At 32.6% G+C, this 18,949-nt stretch overlaps 5 protein-coding genes across 7 annotated transcripts in view; 4 read left to right on the top strand and 1 right to left on the bottom strand.

The window, feature by feature from the left end:
* Window positions 1-3,763, top strand: part of LOC107608991 (probable amino acid permease 7) — a 10,448-nt gene extending 6,685 nt beyond the window's left edge. The window contains exons 1-7 of one of the 2 annotated variants that reach the window (XM_016310801.2): window positions 639-1,250; window positions 1,391-1,624; window positions 1,743-1,836; window positions 1,921-2,135; window positions 2,208-2,341; window positions 2,434-2,661; window positions 3,164-3,763. In XM_016310801.2, the coding sequence (XP_016166287.1) occupies window positions 1,172-1,250; window positions 1,391-1,624; window positions 1,743-1,836; window positions 1,921-2,135; window positions 2,208-2,341; window positions 2,434-2,661; window positions 3,164-3,568 (1,389 nt within the window). In that variant the 5' untranslated portion in view covers window positions 639-1,171 and the 3' untranslated portion in view covers window positions 3,569-3,763. Of the gene's footprint in view, window positions 1-638; window positions 1,251-1,390; window positions 1,625-1,742; window positions 1,837-1,920; window positions 2,136-2,207; window positions 2,342-2,433; window positions 2,662-3,163 lie in introns of those variants that run through there. The other variant, XM_021106851.1, reaches the window with a different exon arrangement.
* LOC107608992 (39S ribosomal protein L47, mitochondrial-like) lies at window positions 4,079-5,807 on the top strand. Its single transcript, XM_016310802.2, has 4 exons — window positions 4,079-4,206; window positions 4,287-4,474; window positions 4,990-5,147; window positions 5,457-5,807. The coding sequence occupies exons 2-4, from the start codon at window positions 4,303-4,305 to the stop codon at window positions 5,562-5,564; spliced, it is 438 nt and encodes a 145-aa protein (XP_016166288.1). The 5' UTR covers window positions 4,079-4,206; window positions 4,287-4,302; the 3' UTR covers window positions 5,565-5,807.
* Window positions 7,769-10,251, top strand: LOC107606419 (probable amino acid permease 7). The gene is made up of 6 exons (XM_021106850.1): window positions 7,769-7,992; window positions 8,143-8,379; window positions 9,006-9,099; window positions 9,180-9,394; window positions 9,483-9,616; window positions 9,690-10,251. The coding sequence occupies exons 1-6, from the start codon at window positions 7,914-7,916 to the stop codon at window positions 9,960-9,962; spliced, it is 1,032 nt and encodes a 343-aa protein (XP_020962509.1). The 5' UTR covers window positions 7,769-7,913; the 3' UTR covers window positions 9,963-10,251.
* Window positions 10,531-14,942, top strand: LOC107608777 (disease resistance protein RPM1). Of its 2 annotated transcripts, none has more exons than XM_021106849.1 (4): window positions 10,531-10,989; window positions 11,572-11,882; window positions 12,334-14,657; window positions 14,818-14,942. In XM_021106849.1, exons 1-3 carry the CDS (start codon window positions 10,709-10,711, stop codon window positions 14,655-14,657), a joined length of 2,916 nt encoding a protein of 971 aa, XP_020962508.1. In that variant the 5' UTR covers window positions 10,531-10,708; the 3' UTR covers window positions 14,818-14,942. The 2 variants fall into 2 exon arrangements, with proteins under 2 accessions (XP_020962508.1, XP_020962507.1); XM_021106848.1 differs by having other exon boundaries at window positions 12,334-14,662; window positions 14,824-14,916.
* On the bottom strand, window positions 17,667-17,999 carry LOC107606418 (cyclin-dependent protein kinase inhibitor SMR9-like). The gene has a single exon (XM_016308483.1). The coding sequence runs from the start codon at window positions 17,997-17,999 to the stop codon at window positions 17,667-17,669; it is 333 nt and encodes a 110-aa protein (XP_016163969.1).

Below are 18,949 nucleotides of genomic sequence, written 5' to 3'. Positions count from 1 at the left end.
GTCAAAGATAAAATTAAAATAAATTAAAAGTATTTTTAAATTAAAAAAATTAAAAAACAAAAAGTATATTTTTTCCGATTGTTCTATTCAATAACAATAACAAATTAAGTATTAAGGTAGTATTTGGTGAAGAGATAGAGATGGAAAGATTGAGACTGAGAGACAAAAACTAAGAAACAAGGATTAAAATAAATCTTGGTATTCTATTTGGTATAAAGTATGAGACAGAAATTTGAAACGAGAATAAAATTCTAATTTAATTTGCACAAAGAATAAAATTGGAATTAATTAATTGAAATAATAATATTTTAAGTATAAAATGTTATTAAAGTTTCAGTCTTTATCTCTAAAAATTTAAGTCTTCTGTGTTCCTACTTTTTTAAAGTACTGATATACTGAAATTTTGGGAGACAGAGACAGAAATTTTAATATCAGTCTCTGAACTAACAAACATGATATTAAGTCTCAATTTTCTCATCTCTGTTTCAGTACCTCAAAACAAACGCTAGCAGTATATTTTTTTGGATAAAAATCATCACAACTTGCATCATTCATATCATATCATTCCAGCATTACCTAACCATTTTTTCAACTAAGTCACCCACCCCTATATATAAGTCTCATTTAATTCATTACTTAAAATCACACTACACTTATAATTAATTATTATTTTTAACACGGGGTTTGTTCTTTTTTTCTGTGTGTGTCAGAGTAGCTTGTAACCTTGTATGTTACAGGATTTTTAATTTTCACAGTGATTTAGATCACATTAGTCCAATATGTACCTAGCACATGACAGAGGTCAAGGACAACAATACAGAGGCACACATGCATATGTTTTAGATTCATTCTCATGCAACAACACGTTCATTCAAGTGTGTTGATCTTAGCTATCAATTCTAAAATTTAGTGTTGCAACAAAATATACATTAGAATTCAAAACAAACCAATAATTATAAAATAGAAAGAAAAAAGAAGAAAAAGGTGGTACATGCCACCTAATTTTTCTTTGATTCGACGTTGTTTGATTCGTGTAGTCAATTGGATTCAGTGGGATAAGACTCTGTTGTTGTTGTCGTTGTCGTCGTAGCTATCATAGGCTTACCCGTGAGGCTTCAAATTGCAGTGACTTTAGTGGTCTATCTTTGAGTTGAATTCTTGGATTGCAAAAATGGGAGTGCAAGATTCTCTCCAAATAACAAGAAGTGGTACTGGCACTTATGATGATGATGGCCATCCCAAAAGAACTGGTAAAACAAAAGATCCTCCATAGGAAGGACCATTATGTTGTAAACCATTCCAATTTTCTAACTTAGGTTCTTGAGTTTGAAAAAATCCTGAATTTTTTTTTTTTATTTGTCCTTGTTTGCATCAAATTCTACTATACCAGGAACTCTAAGAAGTGCAGTGGCTCATATCATCACTGCTGTGATTGGTGCTGGTGTTCTATCTCTAGCATGGAGCACTTCTCAATTAGGATGGATTGCAGGCCCAGTTTCATTGCTTCTATTTGCAATTGTCACCTATATCTCTTCATTCCTCCTTTCAGATTGTTACAGAACTCCAGATCCTGTTTCTGGCAAAAGAAACTACTCTTACATGGATGCTGTTAGAGTCTATCTTGGTATATTAGTCTTTTAACACATCAATCACTCTAATTAGCCTCAACTAAACTATGCCATCATCATAATCATAACCATAATCATAATTATACCTTCTAACTCAGTTTAGTGTTAGTTTAGGTAGTAAAAGGACATACTTGGCTGGATTCCTTCAATATTTGACCTTGTATGGGACTTGTATAGCTTATGTTATTACCACAGCAAGCTGTATAAGGTACTTAACTTTAGTGTTAGATTAATTATTAGTATCTATTCTTGTTATTATTGCTGATATTGTTTTTGTTACAAATTAATGCAGGGCTATTCTGAAATCAAATTGTTACCACAAAGAAGCGCATAAAGCTCCATGTAAATATGGGGATACATTGTATATGATGCTATTTGGAGTTGTTCAGATTGTGATGTCATTCATACCTGATCTTCACAACATGGCATGGGTTTCAGTTGTTGCTGCCTTAATGTCCTTCACATATGCTACTATAGGACTTGGACTTGGCATCACAACAGTCATAGGTAAAAAGCTATATATATATATGTTATGATATTTGTTTAGAATTATAAGACTTAATATGGTTTGTGTTGTAGAAAATGGAAGAATTATGGGAAGTATAACAGGAGTAGCAGCTTCAAGTACTGCTGACAAATTGTGGTTAATCTTCCAAGCACTTTCTGATATTGCTTTTGCCTATCCATACTCAATCATACTCCTTGAGATACAGGTAATCTTAATTTCATGAAGATTATATTCCACAAAGTTTTATGTTGGTTGATCTAATACTTGTATTTGTATTTGGGTTTGGGTTGAGAAAAGGACACTCTAGAGGCTCCTCCATCAGAGAACAAGACCATGAAGAAGGCCTCCATGATTGCCATATTCATCACAACATTCTTCTACCTCTGCTGTGGATGCTTTGGATATGCAGCTTTTGGAGATCAAACACCAGGAAATCTCTTAACTGGCTTTGGTTTCTATGAGCCTTATTGGCTTATTGACTTTGCCAATGCTTGCATTGTTCTTCATTTGATTGGAGGATATCAGGTAGTACCAAATATTATACACTTAGGTAGCGTTTGTTTTTAGATACTGGAATTGAGATTCGGAAACTGGAATTCAATATTGTGTTTGGTGGTTAGAGATTGTAATTAAAATTTCAATCCGGAGACATAAAATTTTAGTCCCTTCAGTAACTCCGAAAAGTGGGGACGGGACTGAATTTTTTGACAAAGACTGAAACTTTAATAACATTTCTTCTAAAAAATATCATCATTTAACTTTTTAAATTCCAAATCTATCCCCTCAATCTCAATATTTATCTTAAACTAAATATAATACTGAGATATAACTCAGTCGGTATATTTTGTACCAAATACAATACTAAGACTTAATTTAGTCTCGATCTCTAAGTCTCTGTTTCCAGTCTCAGTTTTCCTACCAAACGCAGCCTAATATATACTTCTATTTTAGCTAATTGTTTTTAAATATGGCTATATACTTATAAATATGTGATGTTTATAAATTTGTGGTGTTTATTATTGATCAGATTTATTGTCAACCAATATACAATGCTGTTGATAGATGGTGCCAAAGAAAATACCCAAACAGTGAGTTTGTGAATAAATTCTACAGAATGAAGCTACCAAAGTTACCAGCATTTCAAGTGAATCTATTCAGAATATGTTTCAGAACAACCTATGTTGTTTCCACAACTGGACTTGGAATATTATTCCCTTACTTCAACCAAGTTCTTGGAGTGTTAGGGGCCATAAGCTTTTGGCCATTGGCAATATATTTCCCAGTTGAGATGTACTTTGTGCAGAAGAAAATTGAAGCTTGGTCAAGAAAATGGATTGTTCTTAGAATATTTAGTTTTGTTTGCTTTCTTGTCACAGTGTTAGGTCTTATTGGATCACTTGAAGGAATAATTAGTGCAAAACTTAGCTCATGAAATTCATTAAAAGCTTTTGTTTAGCGCGATTATGTGTCTAGTTTGTTTGCTTATATATTATTGCATTATTATATTCAACTTTCATGTAAATTCAACATACATGGAATTATATTGTTTGCTATTAATACAAGAAAATGTAATGCTACAGAATTACTGTAAAAGAAATAAAGTACATGTGAGAAATTTGTATACAAATTTTGGATACGTATAATATTATATATTATATTATATAAAGTGTTATATAAAAGTTCAATTAATTAATTAATTAATATTCTATTTGGTATAGTAAACGGGCCTAGGCCCAATAAAAGGATTGCACATGCGAGGGAGAGATATATTAATTCATAACATGTTTGTTTTGTTGAATGTACTGTTCTGTAGCCTATATCTTTAATGGGCTTCTAACAAGTTTTTGGACAGACAATTCTAACTTTAACTATTAAGATCTACAAAAAGCCCTATTAAGAGTTTCAGAAGCCCAAAACGAAGGCCCAAAAAAAAGCCTTGTAAGGGGTTGTTGTTGCGAGAGCTGAGTTGCAGCTTCACTCACAAAAGCCACCACCCGCAGGCTGCAGCCACCTCACTCCGGCGACCTAAAACAAAATTTCAAACCATAAATATTTCAATTTTTAAAAAAGGTATATCTCTTCTCTTCTCTTCAATTGTGAGCATGAAATGAAATGAACTAATTAATCAACCAAATTGATCATTGTTGCAGTGGCCACGTGGCAGTGATGTATTTGTCGAGAACGTTTGGGCGAACACTGTTCGCCGCAGCTGCTAGATCCAGAACCTATGCTTCCTCCGCCGGAGCCGCCACTGCTTCCGGCGACAAACCCCGCAACGCTCTTGAGGAGTTCTTCGAGGTTGACAGGGACATGGAAAGTGATAAACCTATTGTATATGGTATCCACTTTGCGCTTCTTTCTCTTCCTTCATTTCCATTGTTACAAATAACTTAGGGTTTTTGTTTGATTTCCAATTTGGTTCTAGCTATAGAATTTGATTTCCAGCTTAGGTAACTTTCACTTGTTTTTGTGGTTAGTTAGCTCACTAAATTGTATCCAAATCAAAGCATATATCTACTAATTATTGTGCTAATTGACCTAAACCTAAACTTATATATAGTATACTCCTGAATTGCTATAATTGTTTAAAGTTGTTTTTTTTTCCGGAAAATCACAGCTGTTTGGGATGTAATTGCATTGCAGACTGCGATTTAAGATCAAATGACCAATGATAATAACAAAATTGGGAAATGTTAACTGAAAGTACATGATTTCACTTTGTGTTTGGATGTTCATTTTTGTTGCTTGTGTGTTATGAATGTGGTTTTCTTATTTGCAGCTATAAAATCTGTACCAATTGTGCTCTAGTGATGGGTTTGTGGGTTAGTTACTTGGTTTATCTGATGTTGTTAGGTCGGGGTTGGAAGGCCTCCGAATTGCGTTTGAAGTCTTGGGATGATCTTCATAAGTTATGGTATGTGTTGTTGAAGGAGAAAAACATGCTCATGACTCAACGCCAGATGCTCAATTCCCAGAACCTTCGATTTCCTAACCCGGAACGCATCCCCAAGGTATATATATATACTTCATAGAACAATGGTTATGGTGATACTTTTGTGGTTTGAGTTTAATTTTCATGCACTGTGTAATTATTTTTGCTAATGTGGCGTTATGTGATTGGATGCACGTGTAAAATGGTTTTATCCTGACATTGCATCAAAATTAAATGGTTTTCTCGTAGAAAATGTTTGCATAGGACAAAATGCAGATTAGAGAGAAACTTAATGTTTACTGTTAAACTCTGTTATTGGAGTGGGAAAGAAACACTAGGTGATTAGTTTTAAGTGCTTTTTTGTTGAGAAGTTTGTTTGTGAAATCAGGTACGGAAGTCAATGTGCCGCATCAAGCAAGTACTTACAGAGAGAGCAATAGACGAACCGGATCCCAGGAGGTCTGCTGAGATGAAGAGAATGATAAATGCTCTCTGATGATTCACAATAGAACATTATTGAGAAGGACTTTTGTCTTTGATGGATTCTTGGTTTGCAAGCTTTGTTTTTGCAACAAGTGGTTTACATTGAGATGTACCAGAAAACTATAAGATAAGCACGTATGCAGTATCTATATTCTCTGTTACATCGATATTGTTAGTTATCTAGGTTTTGAATTGGGAATGTCTCCTATATTTTCACATATTATAGGAACTATTAAACAATCCAAGCCATTTAATACTTGCATATTCTTAGAGCACATTAATGCGTGTGCTATAGCCTATAGGCACTAATTTACAAACTCGTTTACCTTAGGAAAAGTGTATCGAGTTTTCGGTTACATAAGTTTCGATTAACAAGATGTGCTGAGGTCAATTTTGGATAAATAATTTAAATAATTTTTTTTGGAAAAAGGGTTTAAAGTATAATGATTTTTGCTAATAGTAACTTATAAATAAGTTATTTTGTATTTGAATTTTTAGTTATAGAAGTACTTATTTTAAAGTTGTAGCGTTTGGATAAATGACTCAAAAAATATAATTTTTTTTACACAAAAAAATGCGACGATAACAAATACTTTTCAATATTGAATGTTGATTTTACATAACTTAATTATTAAGATTACAATAGTTGAGGCAATTGATTTTTTATTTGCTCTCTTATTAGTTTTATTTTGTAGGCAATTAGTTCTTCCCATGTAATATCATTAGAAATTGGTTCTTCTACTTCATCTTCACCCATAACGGTGTATTTGTATGTGGTGAATAGTAATAAAATTTTAATTCACAATAATCTGCAATGCCAAAAAAATTATTGTGTAATTAGTGTTTGTTGGTTTTATTGTGTATGATATGGTAGGTAAAAATAAAAAATAAATGTAAAATGTGTGTTAATATATATTTTGTTACTGTTTTTTATTTTTTTTACTCCTATTAGAACTCCCTCCTCTTTTATTGGGGTCAAGAACTTGTTATAACTAACTATAAAAATAATAGCAAGTTATATAAAAATAAAATTACATGTAAAAAAAATAAAATTAAAACTAACTAACTAAGATTTTATACTACACTCAATGTTAAGTACAAATTTAATAATAAAAATAGAGTGGTAAAATGATAAAAAAAAAAAATAGAAAAGAATATATGCAGTATGTAGTTCAGATAGAACATTGTTTTAAAATGGTAGTAGAAGGTCAATACTTTCATCAGATGAACCATTATGTGAAAATGATGGTAGAAGGCTGAAGGCCTGTACTTCTAGCAGATGGAACCTTGCGTAAAAATAGTAGTGGAAGATCAGTATTTTTAGCAGAAATAAAAAATATTTGTTTACAAAACCAAGAATGAAAGTATATTTTTTTTTGTTTTGATGTCATTTTTTTACAAAAATAATAAAATAATTTATTAAAAAGGAGAAATCATATATTTCCACCTCTTCAAAAAATTGTGAATTAACTTTTTGAAAAGTTAAAAAAAATTGTGAATTAACTTTTTAAAAAGTTAAAAACTTTTTTTTTAAGTGATATCAAACACACATATTATAACTTTTCATAATAAAAAAAAACGTCCACTACTTCCCAAACAAACTCTGAGTACACTTTGAATAGTTTAAGATGCCATCGATAAGAAGATCTCAACGTAGATTTGTTACCGATCCGAGATAAGTTCCATATAATGCTGGATTGATTAGTCAACTCAGATTACGTGATTCTGTTTCGTACTTGTGCCAAACCAATATTGTGGTTCATAGACTTACACGTTCAGTTTTATAATTACAGAAAAAACTTGTATGGGTTCTGCACTTGATAAGTATCCTCAATATTAAAAAGATAAAATGCTAGTCTTAAAACGTTAGGAATAAACTATATCCAGCCAGCGTTGAAAAACAAATTAAATTAAATGAATCAAAAAATAAAAAATGTTAAAGGATTATCAAAATTAATTATTTTTTGTTATAACTTTTAATCATTAACTCAATTTTTTAGTCTAATAATTCAACAACATATCTTTAGTACACACTTTTAAATATTGATAGTTAACTCATGATCAAAAATAATAAAATTTTAATAATTCTCTAACATTTTTCTAAATAAATAGCACGTTTTCCATCTATATGTTGATCATGTCATTCTCACGTTACCTACTTTAATAATACCAACAAGAAACCTCATAAAAAAAGAAGTAATAATTCATGCTATGTTTGCTAAGGCTCTAACAACAAAAGTAGAAAACCTTAAATGCGATTCGTTATTATGCTTTTGTGAGGAAGAGGCGGATATAAAGAGTCAACAACTTCTCATCTCTATTGAGGATTGATCTCAACAAACCTTAAAAGCAAGAAACACACATGGGGTTAGCAGCAGAACCAGCTTCAAGTAATGATGACAAGACACCATTGTTGCTCTCTCACCCTCTCAAAAGAACAGGTTTGTTTTTGTCATGTCTCAAAATCTACACGTAACGGCCGCAATAATAATTGCTGCAGAGCCAATTGCATTGCCAAGACAGTTGGCACTGCAGCAACAATATTGCGGCCGAAATGTAGAAGAATGAATGAACGAATGAATGATGAATAGGGACGGTGTGGACGGCGGTGGCGCACATAGTGACAGGAGTGATAGGATCAGGAGTGCTGTCTCTGGCATGGAGCATTGGACAGCTTGGATGGATTGCAGGGCCATTCTCCATTCTCATCATTGCCTCATTCACTCTCATTTCTTCTTTCCTTCTTTCCAACACTTACCGTTCTCCACATCCTCAATTTGGACCTCACCGTAGTGCCTCTTACCTTGATGCTGTTCATTCTCATCTAGGTACATTTTCAAAGTTACTCTTTTTAAGTCTTTGCTTCGAGTTGAAACCTATTTTGGCCTATGGAATTTTTGACCGGCTTCAATTTCGACCCCTAAATTTATAGTTACCCAATTAACACCTCTAAATATTGGATTGTTTCCCACACTTGTCCCCGTAGCTATCTCTGATAACGGAGATCTGATGTGGCACGTTAAGTTGACAGAGTGTGTATCTACGTAACACCCAACTTGTTAGAATGGATGTGTGATGAGTGAATGATGTGTCAAAAGTCGAATGAACTCAATTTGCAACCCTCTTTTCCCAATATGTTCGAAACTTTACTGGAGAAATTCAGTTCATTCAACTTTTGCCACGTAATTCACTCATCACAAATCCATTCTGGCAAGTTAGGTGCCACGTGGATACACACTTTGTTAACTTAACGTGTCACATCAGATCTCCGTTAACGGAGATAGCTACAGGGGCAAACCTGAGACACAATCTAATATTTGAGGGTGTTAATTGGATAACTATAAATTTACGGGTCGAAATTGAATCCGTTCGAAAATTTCATAGGCCAAAATGGATTTCAACTCATTGTTTCATTTCCAAATATTAGTCAAGATTCTTGTTGGCTGAATTACAGGACTAAAGAATGGACGGTTATGTGGCCTTCTTGTGAATATAAGCTTATATGGTTTTGGAATTGCTTATGTTATTACATCAGCTATCAGCATAAGGTGCATCATCTTAGACTTATAGACTAGTACTCTCTTGTTTTATGCATTATTGCTGATATTAGTTTAGTTTGTGACTACAGAACAATCTTGGTTTCAATTTGTTACCATACCAATGAAGAAGAAGTAGCATGTGAGTTTGTAGATGCATATTATATGCTGATTTTTGGGGCTATACAAGTTGTACTTTCACAGATACCAAACTTCCATAACATTGAATGGCTTTCGGTTGTTGCTGCAATCATGTCATTTGCTTATTCTTTCATAGGAATGGCCCTTTCCATTCTGCAAATCAAAGGTATGCTCTTTAGACAGTTGCTTGATTCTTGCGGTTGCGAGCTACAATTCAAAAGCATTTAACTTTCTTACTCTACAATTTGATGCAGAAAAAGGTTATGTTGAAGGTAGCATTGAAGGAATCAGAAGCAGGAGTAGAACTGAAAAGTTATGGCTTGTTGCTCAAGCACTTGGTGACATATCATATTCCTATCCATTCTCAACAATTCTCTTGGAAATTCAGGTATATCTGTTCTATGATCATACCAGAACTTAACTACTATAGATTCTAATATAAGTTGCTTTGATTGTTGAAGGATACTCTAAAGTCACCTCCACCGGAAAACCAAACTATGAAGAAGGCCTCTGTGATATCGGTGGCGATCACAACGTTCTTCTACCTTGGCTGTGGAGGAGCTGGATATGCAGCTTTTGGTAATGATACACCAGGAAACCTCTTAACAGGTTTTGGATCCTCCAAGTATTATTGGCTTGTTAACTTTGCCAATGTTTGTATTGTGGTTCACCTTGTTGGTGCATATCAGGTACACAAATACAACATAGTCTTAGTATATAATATCAAACGTTAAATTTTAGAATAATGCTACACATCTAAGTCTTTTTATTAATCATAGTCCAACCAAAATAAACCATAAGACTTAGAATAATACTAGTCATAACTGCTTTCATTATGTTAGACTAACTTGGTTAGACTTGATTAACAAAAGACTTGGATGGATAACATTATTCTAAATTTTTTATTTAGTTCTCTAATTTCACTGTTGGAGTAAACTATCATCAAATAATTGTGTTGTTTATCATGTCTGCTGTGATATTCTCTCTGTTTTAAAATAAGTATCTCTTTCACTTTTTTTGGTCCAGGTGTATATATTCCTTTAACGAAAATGTTAAATATCTTTTTACCAAAGATAAAGAGGCTCAAATCCGCGACCTCTTAGACGAGTATAGAAAGACTATGTCATTTGAGTTATAATTCATTGCCAACAAAAATGTTAAATTAGCCGTTGGTATATTTTTTTATTCATATTCAATTACACATTTTTTTACCAAATAATTAGAATAATTGAATTTATCATAATAGAATAATTAAATTTTTTTATGATAACATAATAAAAAAATTGAGATATCAAATACAGATTCCTATACATTTATTTATTTGTAAACATATGATTCATTGGTTAATTGAGAAGAAATGTTACTTAAGAAAAAGTATAAAGGCAAAGCTAAAGTAAAGCAGGGAATAAGTTAAAGGCAAAAGGGAAGAGGCGAGTTGAAGTTTAATTTGCATTATCTGTGAACGATCTCTTCCATTTTGATGGCAACAGTTGCGGTGGACAGCTTGATTATGAAGCTGGCGCGGTTACTGAATGAGGAAGTGACGCTGCTGAGAGATGTGCGGACGAAAGTTGAAGGAGTGAGAGACGAGCTGTGTTTGATCCAAGCTTACTTGAAGGATGCTGATGCCAAGGCAGATACTGCTGACACCTCCTCCCACGCCGTCAAGGTTTGGGTCAACAAACTCAGACATGCTTCCTTTCTTATCGAAGATGCCGTTGACTTTTACATCATCAAACTAGCACCTCACCCATCTCAAAGGCAAGCATTTGATTTGCATAAATGTTAGAATTGGAAATAAACAAAGTAGCGAGAGAGAAGGTAGAAACTGACGTGTATTTGTCTTTAGGTAAAAATTATTGAATTTGGATCCTCTAAATTTTGAATTTCACTTTCAGAGAGTAAAGTGTGATCTCTCACTATTTATTTTATAGATGGGACCAAGAGTAAATATGAGAGAGAAACTATTCAAGAGTAGAAGATCACATTTTACCCTCTAAAGTAAAAATTCAAAATTTAGAAGATCCAAATTCAAAATTATTAGACATATTTGACTAGAAAAAGTCTAGGGACTAGCAACTTTTTCAAATTCTGGTCAGCATGTAACCAACAAGAAAAAGTGAGCCATTGTATGAAATTTCACACCAATCTCACACCATTAAAACCATCATTGATGGCTATTTGATGGCTACAAATACCAAAAATTGCTGCTCCTAGCACTCTTCAATTGACTAAGTTGTTATTTAACGACTCACAGAACTGCGAGTCTTTACCATTATATAAGGTATGAGTTTGTAGTTTGTTAGTTGCAAATTAACTAACTTTGGTTTCTTGTGATGAAAGGCGTGGAATGCTGTGCAAGTTTTGTTTGGTGATAACAAGTGTGGTACCCAGGCACCGGATCAGATCTGAGATTGTGAACGTGACAGCGTCCATACGGAAGCTCTACGAAGATAAGCAGGCTCTTGGGCTCACTCCGTCATCAGAACAAAATGTGGCTGAACGAATACGCTATGACCTTCGAATGGGTTCCCATTTTATTAGGGATGATGAACTTGTGGGAGTTGATTATGCCAAGAATTTGCTCACTGATTGGCTCATACATGGAGAAGCCAGGCGCACCATCATCTCCGTCGTAGGCGAAGGGGGACTCGGTAATATTCTTGTTGCTCAGTTATTACTTTAGGAAAAGTCTATGTGACCAGCAACTTTGTTTTCTGGCCAGCATGTAACCAGCAAAGAAAAGTAAGCCATTGGATGAAATCTCATACCAATCTCACACCATTAAAACCATTATTGATGGCTACAAATCACAAAAGTTGCTGATCCCCTAGCATTCCTCATTGCTTTAAAGACTTTACAACTAGTTTTATACTTAGAGAGTTAGAGGAGTTGTTATTATAGATGAATCCCAAAATATTATTGAAATGTTACGGACTAATTGAAAGATTTTAAAGTCCATACTAGTGATTTGTTAAAATTTATTGTGGCTTTATACTCTTTTCCCCTTGTGAAACGTAATTAATGTAAGAACAGTTTATATTTAAATATAACCATTTTCTAACTTAATTTCTTTCTTTGGTTCTTATTAATATCTCCGTAAAGGGAAAACAGCAATTGTTAGGAATCTCTACAACAAACATAAGGAGGATTTTGATTGTTATGCTTGGATCACTGTGTCTCATTCCTTCAAAGAGGAACATTTGCAGACTATAATACAAACTTTGTATGAGAATGATGGTAAAAAGTATCCTGTGGAGGGAATCAGGGAAAAAGAGGTGGACAAGTGTAATTTGACACAAAAACTAAGAGACTACTTGCAAGGAAAGAGCTACATGATCGTGTTTGATGATGTGTGGGAAATACACTTTTGGGAATGCATGGAATTTGCTTTACCTGCTGATACCAACATCAGAAGCAGGATCATCATCACAACAAGGGACAGAGGAATAGCTGAATTTTGTCAACGTTCTGCTCCGGTTCATATCCATGAACTAAAACCATTGCCTGCTGATGATGCTTTGAAGCTTTTTCTTTTGAAGACATTTCAATTTGACCATCATGGTTGTCCTCAAGATCTGAATGATTTGTCTCAAAGATTTGTTAAGAGGTGCAAGGGAGTGCCACTTGCCATTGTAGTTATTTCGGGCCTCCTTTCAACTAAGAAGAAAACTGTATCTGAATGGCAAAAGGTATATGATAGCCTCCGCTCAAAATTCTCCACCGATCCTCATCTTAGAAGCTTCTATCTGGTCTTGCTAGAAAGTTATCATGATCTTCCTTACCATCTGAGGTTATGCCTTTTGTACTTTGGCCTTTTCCCCCAAGATTACTCCGTTAAGTGTTCAACGCTTATTCGCCTATGGGTAGCAGAGGGCTTTGTGAATGAAAATGAGATGTTTGGAGATCAAACACTTGAGGAAGCAGCAGAAGACTACTTAGCTGAGCTCATTCGTAGAAGCTTGGTTAAAGTCTCCAATGTGTTTGTCAATGGCAAGGTTAAAAGTTGCAGGGTCCATGATTTGATGCATGATTTTATTATCAGAAAGTGTGAGGAGTTAAACTTTTGCCAAGTGGTGAGCAAACAACGGTTCAGATTTCATGAATGGACGAGGCGTATATCAATCCAGAATATTGACAAAAGTGCTTTTATTGGAAATGATCAAAGTTTTGTTCGGGTGCGATCCTGTATTAGTTGTGGCATTGAAGAACTTTCAGAATCTGTGGTAAAATCTTTGTTCTCCGGTTTCAATCTCTTGGTGACATTAGGCCTTGAAGATGTTCCACTTGATCATCTTCCTGAAGTTGTAGGAAACTTATTGAATTTGAAGTATTTGAGCTTAAGGAAGACGAAAATCAAGATAATTCCCAAGTCCATTGGCAAGCTTCAAAAGCTACAAACTCTAAACCTTAGAGATACACAAGTACTAGAGCTACCTATGGAAATCAATAAGCTTGTTAAGCTGCGACATCTTTTATCTTATTCCTTCGGTTCCAAAGAACATCGGCAACATTTATTAGGCTTCAGGTTGAATGGAGGGATTGGGGGTTTAACAGATTTGCAGACTCTTGCGATGGTGGATACAAGCACAGCTAATGGGGATGGAATTATTCGAGAAATGGAGAATATGATCAATATGAAGAAGTTGGGCATTGTTGAGTTAAGTGAAGTCAATGGAAGTAGTGTTTGCAATGCCATAAAGAACATGCCCAATCTTTGCTCTCTATCCATCAAGGCAGCCGAAAACTGTGGATTTCTTGTGCTGCAAGCAATAGTTGATCCTCCTGCTAACCTGCAACGTCTTTACCTGAATGGGCCTCTGCAGAGATTGCCAGAATGGATTCCGAAGCTTAAGCATCTTATTAAGTTATGCTTGATAGGGTCAAGGCTAGCTGAAGATCCATTGCCTAAACTTGAAGGCCTGCCAGAATTGCTGGAACTCCATCTTGATCACTATTGTGAGAGTGAAGAGGTACATTTTAAATGCGGCTGGTTTGAGAAATTAAAGGAGTTAACCTTGCAGAGGATGAATACCGTGAGGACTTTAAAGATAGATAAAGGGGCACTGCCTAAGCTTGAAGTTTTGCGGCTGGGGTCATGCCCTCAAATAATACAAGGGGCGGATGCTATTCAAAATTTGGAAGCTCTTAAGAATCTTTACCTCATTGACATGCCAATACAATTTTCATATGATATTGCTCTTAATAATTCTTACGACATTGACATGCCAAGACAATTTGCAAATGATATTTCTACCCCATTAAAGGAAAACACAACACTGTATATTTCTCCACCTTTGCTCCCTCCCCCGCAACTTACTCTGCCGTGCCTTACTCCGCCGCGCCTTCCTCCCAGGAGGGGACAAGTAAAAGTTAAGGTTTTACAAGATTTGGCATCCACAGCTATCAGATTTCTTTCGGCTGCCTAAAGCATGTACAAACTCTGTTCCAAAATGTTTTTCATCTTGTATATTTGGTATTCATAAGCGTTATTAAACTATTAGTTTTAAGTTAATTATAGCCACTCTCAGGTAATTCAGAACCATTTAACTCAATGCATATATTTAACTTTCTTGTACATACAAATTGATGTAGAAAAAAAGGATATTTTGAAGGAATCAGTAGCTGGAGTGGAACTGAAAAGTTATGGCTTGTTTCTCAAGCAATTGGTGACATATCATATTCCTATCCATTCTCTTTTTATGGAAATTCAGGTATTTGGATCAAATATATTCAACCCAGACAGTGTCATGTGGGGTAAATAGAGAATTAACATTTTTGTTATAAAATTTTCTAATATTATATTTTTTGGTGTTCAAGTAGTGGAAAACAAACAGGAAAGGAAGGATTAAAGGAGAAAAAAAAAGGCAGTATCAATTTATCATCAGTCAGCAGACCATACACATTAAATAAAGAAAGCTTTTTTCTTGATTTAGTTGTATTGGTATCATTTGTTTTTTATTTAGATTAAAAATTAAAAGTATGTAGGATATTATTTCACATGTAATCAACTGAGGGTTCAAACATTGGATTCCTACAAAACCAAATACTCTTAACTTAATTTTAGAATTATGTTGATAAGTTTTTTACAACTTATCATAGGATTTTATTAAAGGAAGTGAATGCATACATTTGACTCGACTACTTTATTATGAAATTAACAAGAAATTGGGCAACCTCGGATTCTAGAAAAGTTATCACCCACTTGATCAAACACATATTGCCATTTCTTTATAATAACAATACATGAAATCACGAATAATTGTTGTCTCTTTAATGTTTGCATGAGTGGACATTCATAGGTAGTATGGCACTTGCTGCTAGGCACAAACTACAAAGCTTTATTGGTACCATATATGCAATAAAAATTTTAGCTTTTGGAGCAATTTACAAGTGGCGTTTGTATATATAAAATGTGATTCAAATTTTTTTATATTTATTTAAATAGATAAATAAATTAAACATTTAACTAATTTAAATTAGTTATTAGGATTTATTATTACTAGTTTTATACTCTTGCATATTATATGACAAAATGATAGAGAATTTTAACTAATTTAAATTGATCTAGTGATTAATTTAAATTAGTCTAATAATTAATTTAAATTAGTTATCTCAATTTGAGTATGTAATAATTTATTAACTAATAATAAATTTTTTATTAAAATTTAGATTTACAACAAATTAATTCTTAATCCATTCAACCGACCAATGCCATAAAAAAATGTTGGAAGATTTCTTGAGATTCCCTTAACTAAGGACATATTAATGGACAGACCCGCACGAGGGCCCATTTCATTGGATTCTTACAGAAAATTATGTGGGATCTGAGCTCACATGTTCTGACACACCTTAATTAATTAATTAAATGTGATATGTTTAGGAAACAAGGCCAATTTTGTGTTGTTAATGAATTAGTATTTAAATTTTGTCTAATTTAATTTTTTTGTAATTAATTTTAATTTTTTAAAAATTATTTATTTTTATATTTTTTTAAAAAAAATTAATTTTAATTTTTTTTAATAAATAAGTATTACTTTTTAGACATCATAGTAGATATTCACCAGAAAACAAATGGCTGCGTTCACACTGCGCAGTCAAAATAGCTTACTTTGCTTAACAGACTTAACGGTAACCGTGTGCCGTTATTTTACTATTATTTTTCAATTGTGTTTTTGTAATTTTTTTTATCAAAGAAAAAAGACTCAAACTCGCAACCTCTTAATTAAGTATGGAGAGACTATGTCATTTGAGTTATAACTCATCGCTATGTTTTTGTAATTAACATCAGCGGTGGACCCTAATATAACTTTGATGCATGATCGTAGGGATTGATCGATACGTTGAACTTACCTAATTAATATTAAATTAAATATTATAGACAAAGACAAACAACAATAATGCCGCCGTAGATTAATGAGTAGTGGGATTTAGGCTTTCCAACTACAATTTTCAAACACATTAATATTCAATAATCAAAATCATTATTTATTTTAAATTGGCATACAATTTTTTCTATATGTTGTAATATGTGTAAAGAGAAAGCTAATAAACATCTGTAATATTTTTTATTTGGAGAGTGCTAAGTAAATAACGACTATTTTAAACAACATAAACAACCACCAATCAAATAAAAACACACTACATTTTTAAATTAATCATCTAAATTTTAATATTAAAATAACCATCCGTACACCTAGTGAAATGAATATCCAACATGTTTATTATTCACATTATTTAATATTTTCATTATTTACTTATACTTTTCATTCTGATTATACAATGTAGCTAGTAACTGTGTTGGCTAAAAACTTCAAAACTTAAAGTGATTATCATCATATGTGTATAATAGTGCATAAGAGAGAATTAGCAGAAGAGGAGATTAATACAAAAGGAAGCGTTTAATCATACATAAACAGAGTACAAGAGAAAACTATGGAAAAAACTCGTATTTAATTGTTTTCATATGAAGTTGATAGTCGAAATCGGATAACAATTTAAATAAATCTGTCAAATCAGCTGATGGTTCTTGACTATCAACTTTATTTTCCTAATACTGATTAGCTAACCCTAATTTAAAAAGTTAGAACACATATATATCTTCTGGTATTGCTAGGATTACTTTATATAAATTAAAGCTTAATTAAAAAAAATAAAAATATGAATACACCATTTAAAAAAAATTAAAATAAATCAAAATCAAAATCCAGTTGTATAGATATAGAGCCACCCCAACTAAATTTAGGGGGTGAAGATAATAATAATAATAATAATAACTTTGTTCCTAAGATGATGAACAACTCCAAAATCCAAAGATCTCTCAAAAAACATAGTCTAAAACTAATAAAATCATGCACTTAAAAAATATCATGATGATGAAGGGCCTTGTATACATATATCACTATCTATGTATATCTATATATATATATTGTAATAATTTAGAAAACAAAAGGAAAAGAAAGATCTGTTGATAGTGCAAGGCAGAAAAAGACATCATCAAGGTCTTGTGGAGGTTGAAAGAATGATAATGATTTGCGCAAAGAAGAATTTGTTGTAAGAATCCTTGGCTTCTTTGGAGGAGGAGGGCATGTTGAAATCTCTGGTATCCGAAACTTGTCACCTTTTGGAGTTGAGCAAACACTGCTGCTACTAATTACCACCTCTGAATCTGAATCTTTGGATGAAATCAAGTAGCTTGTTGACTCATGCTTCTTCTTCAAATTGCTTCTTCTTCTTCTTCTTGTCTTTCTTGTCCTTCCAGAAGGAGCCATTTTCATAGCTTGTGACAAATTAGAGATAGAGAGAAGAGAAAAAGGTTATGTTAGTATTGATTAGTCAAAAGAATCGGTAAACATGCAACTATATATATATAAAAGCTATATATACGAAGTTAAGCTCCAAGACACTTCTTAAGATTGGGGATGCGATAAAGACGTTTACGTGTCACATTGTCACATTATTATTGAACGTATTAATGAACCGATTATTTTTAAATTTTTTAATAAATTTGAATAAAATTGATTTTTTTATTACAATAACAATAAATTCAACTTTTTTTTTTTAGGAATTTAATTATATTTTTTAATTTTTAGGGATTTAAATGTCTGCAAAACAAAAAGTTAGGGATATATTTATTTTTTTATCAAAAAATTTAAAGATATTCGGTTTAGATTATATAATTCAATCGGATCAAATTGGGTCTAATAATTGTAATGCAGACCATTGGATTTATTATTGTTACTATAATAAATTGATTTTGTTCTAGTTTATTAAAAAATAAATTATTAACCAGTTTAATAAAGATGTCCAATAATAAAATGACACATATAAACGTTTTTTAAAAAAAAGACATTTTAAGTGTGTTTATTAAAGTGGTCTCCCTTAAGATTAGCGTTTTAATTAAAATTGTCTTTAAGATTTTAATTGTACTAATTATATTTTTAAGGTTGACAAAAGTATACTACGTTAGTCTCTAACTCATTGTTAACAACATGCTTACGTGGCTTAAAGACATAAATTGTTAGTAATACATGTTATTTCATAGTTTGGTCATATGTAATGATATAATGACGAATTAATTAGTGACACATAATATATTGATGTAGAATAAATATATTATTGACATCTCAAAAGAGAATAAATATACTTATTTAATAAAAATAAAAAATAAAAATCATATCAAAATTTAAAATTAGGATAATTTTGATAATGTGTATATATA

The sequence above is a fragment of the Arachis ipaensis genome, chromosome B07, assembly GCF_000816755.2.
Source record: "Arachis ipaensis cultivar K30076 chromosome B07, Araip1.1, whole genome shotgun sequence".
Taxonomy (NCBI): domain Eukaryota; kingdom Viridiplantae; phylum Streptophyta; class Magnoliopsida; order Fabales; family Fabaceae; genus Arachis; species Arachis ipaensis.
This window is presented reverse-complemented; position numbering and strand designations above follow the sequence as displayed.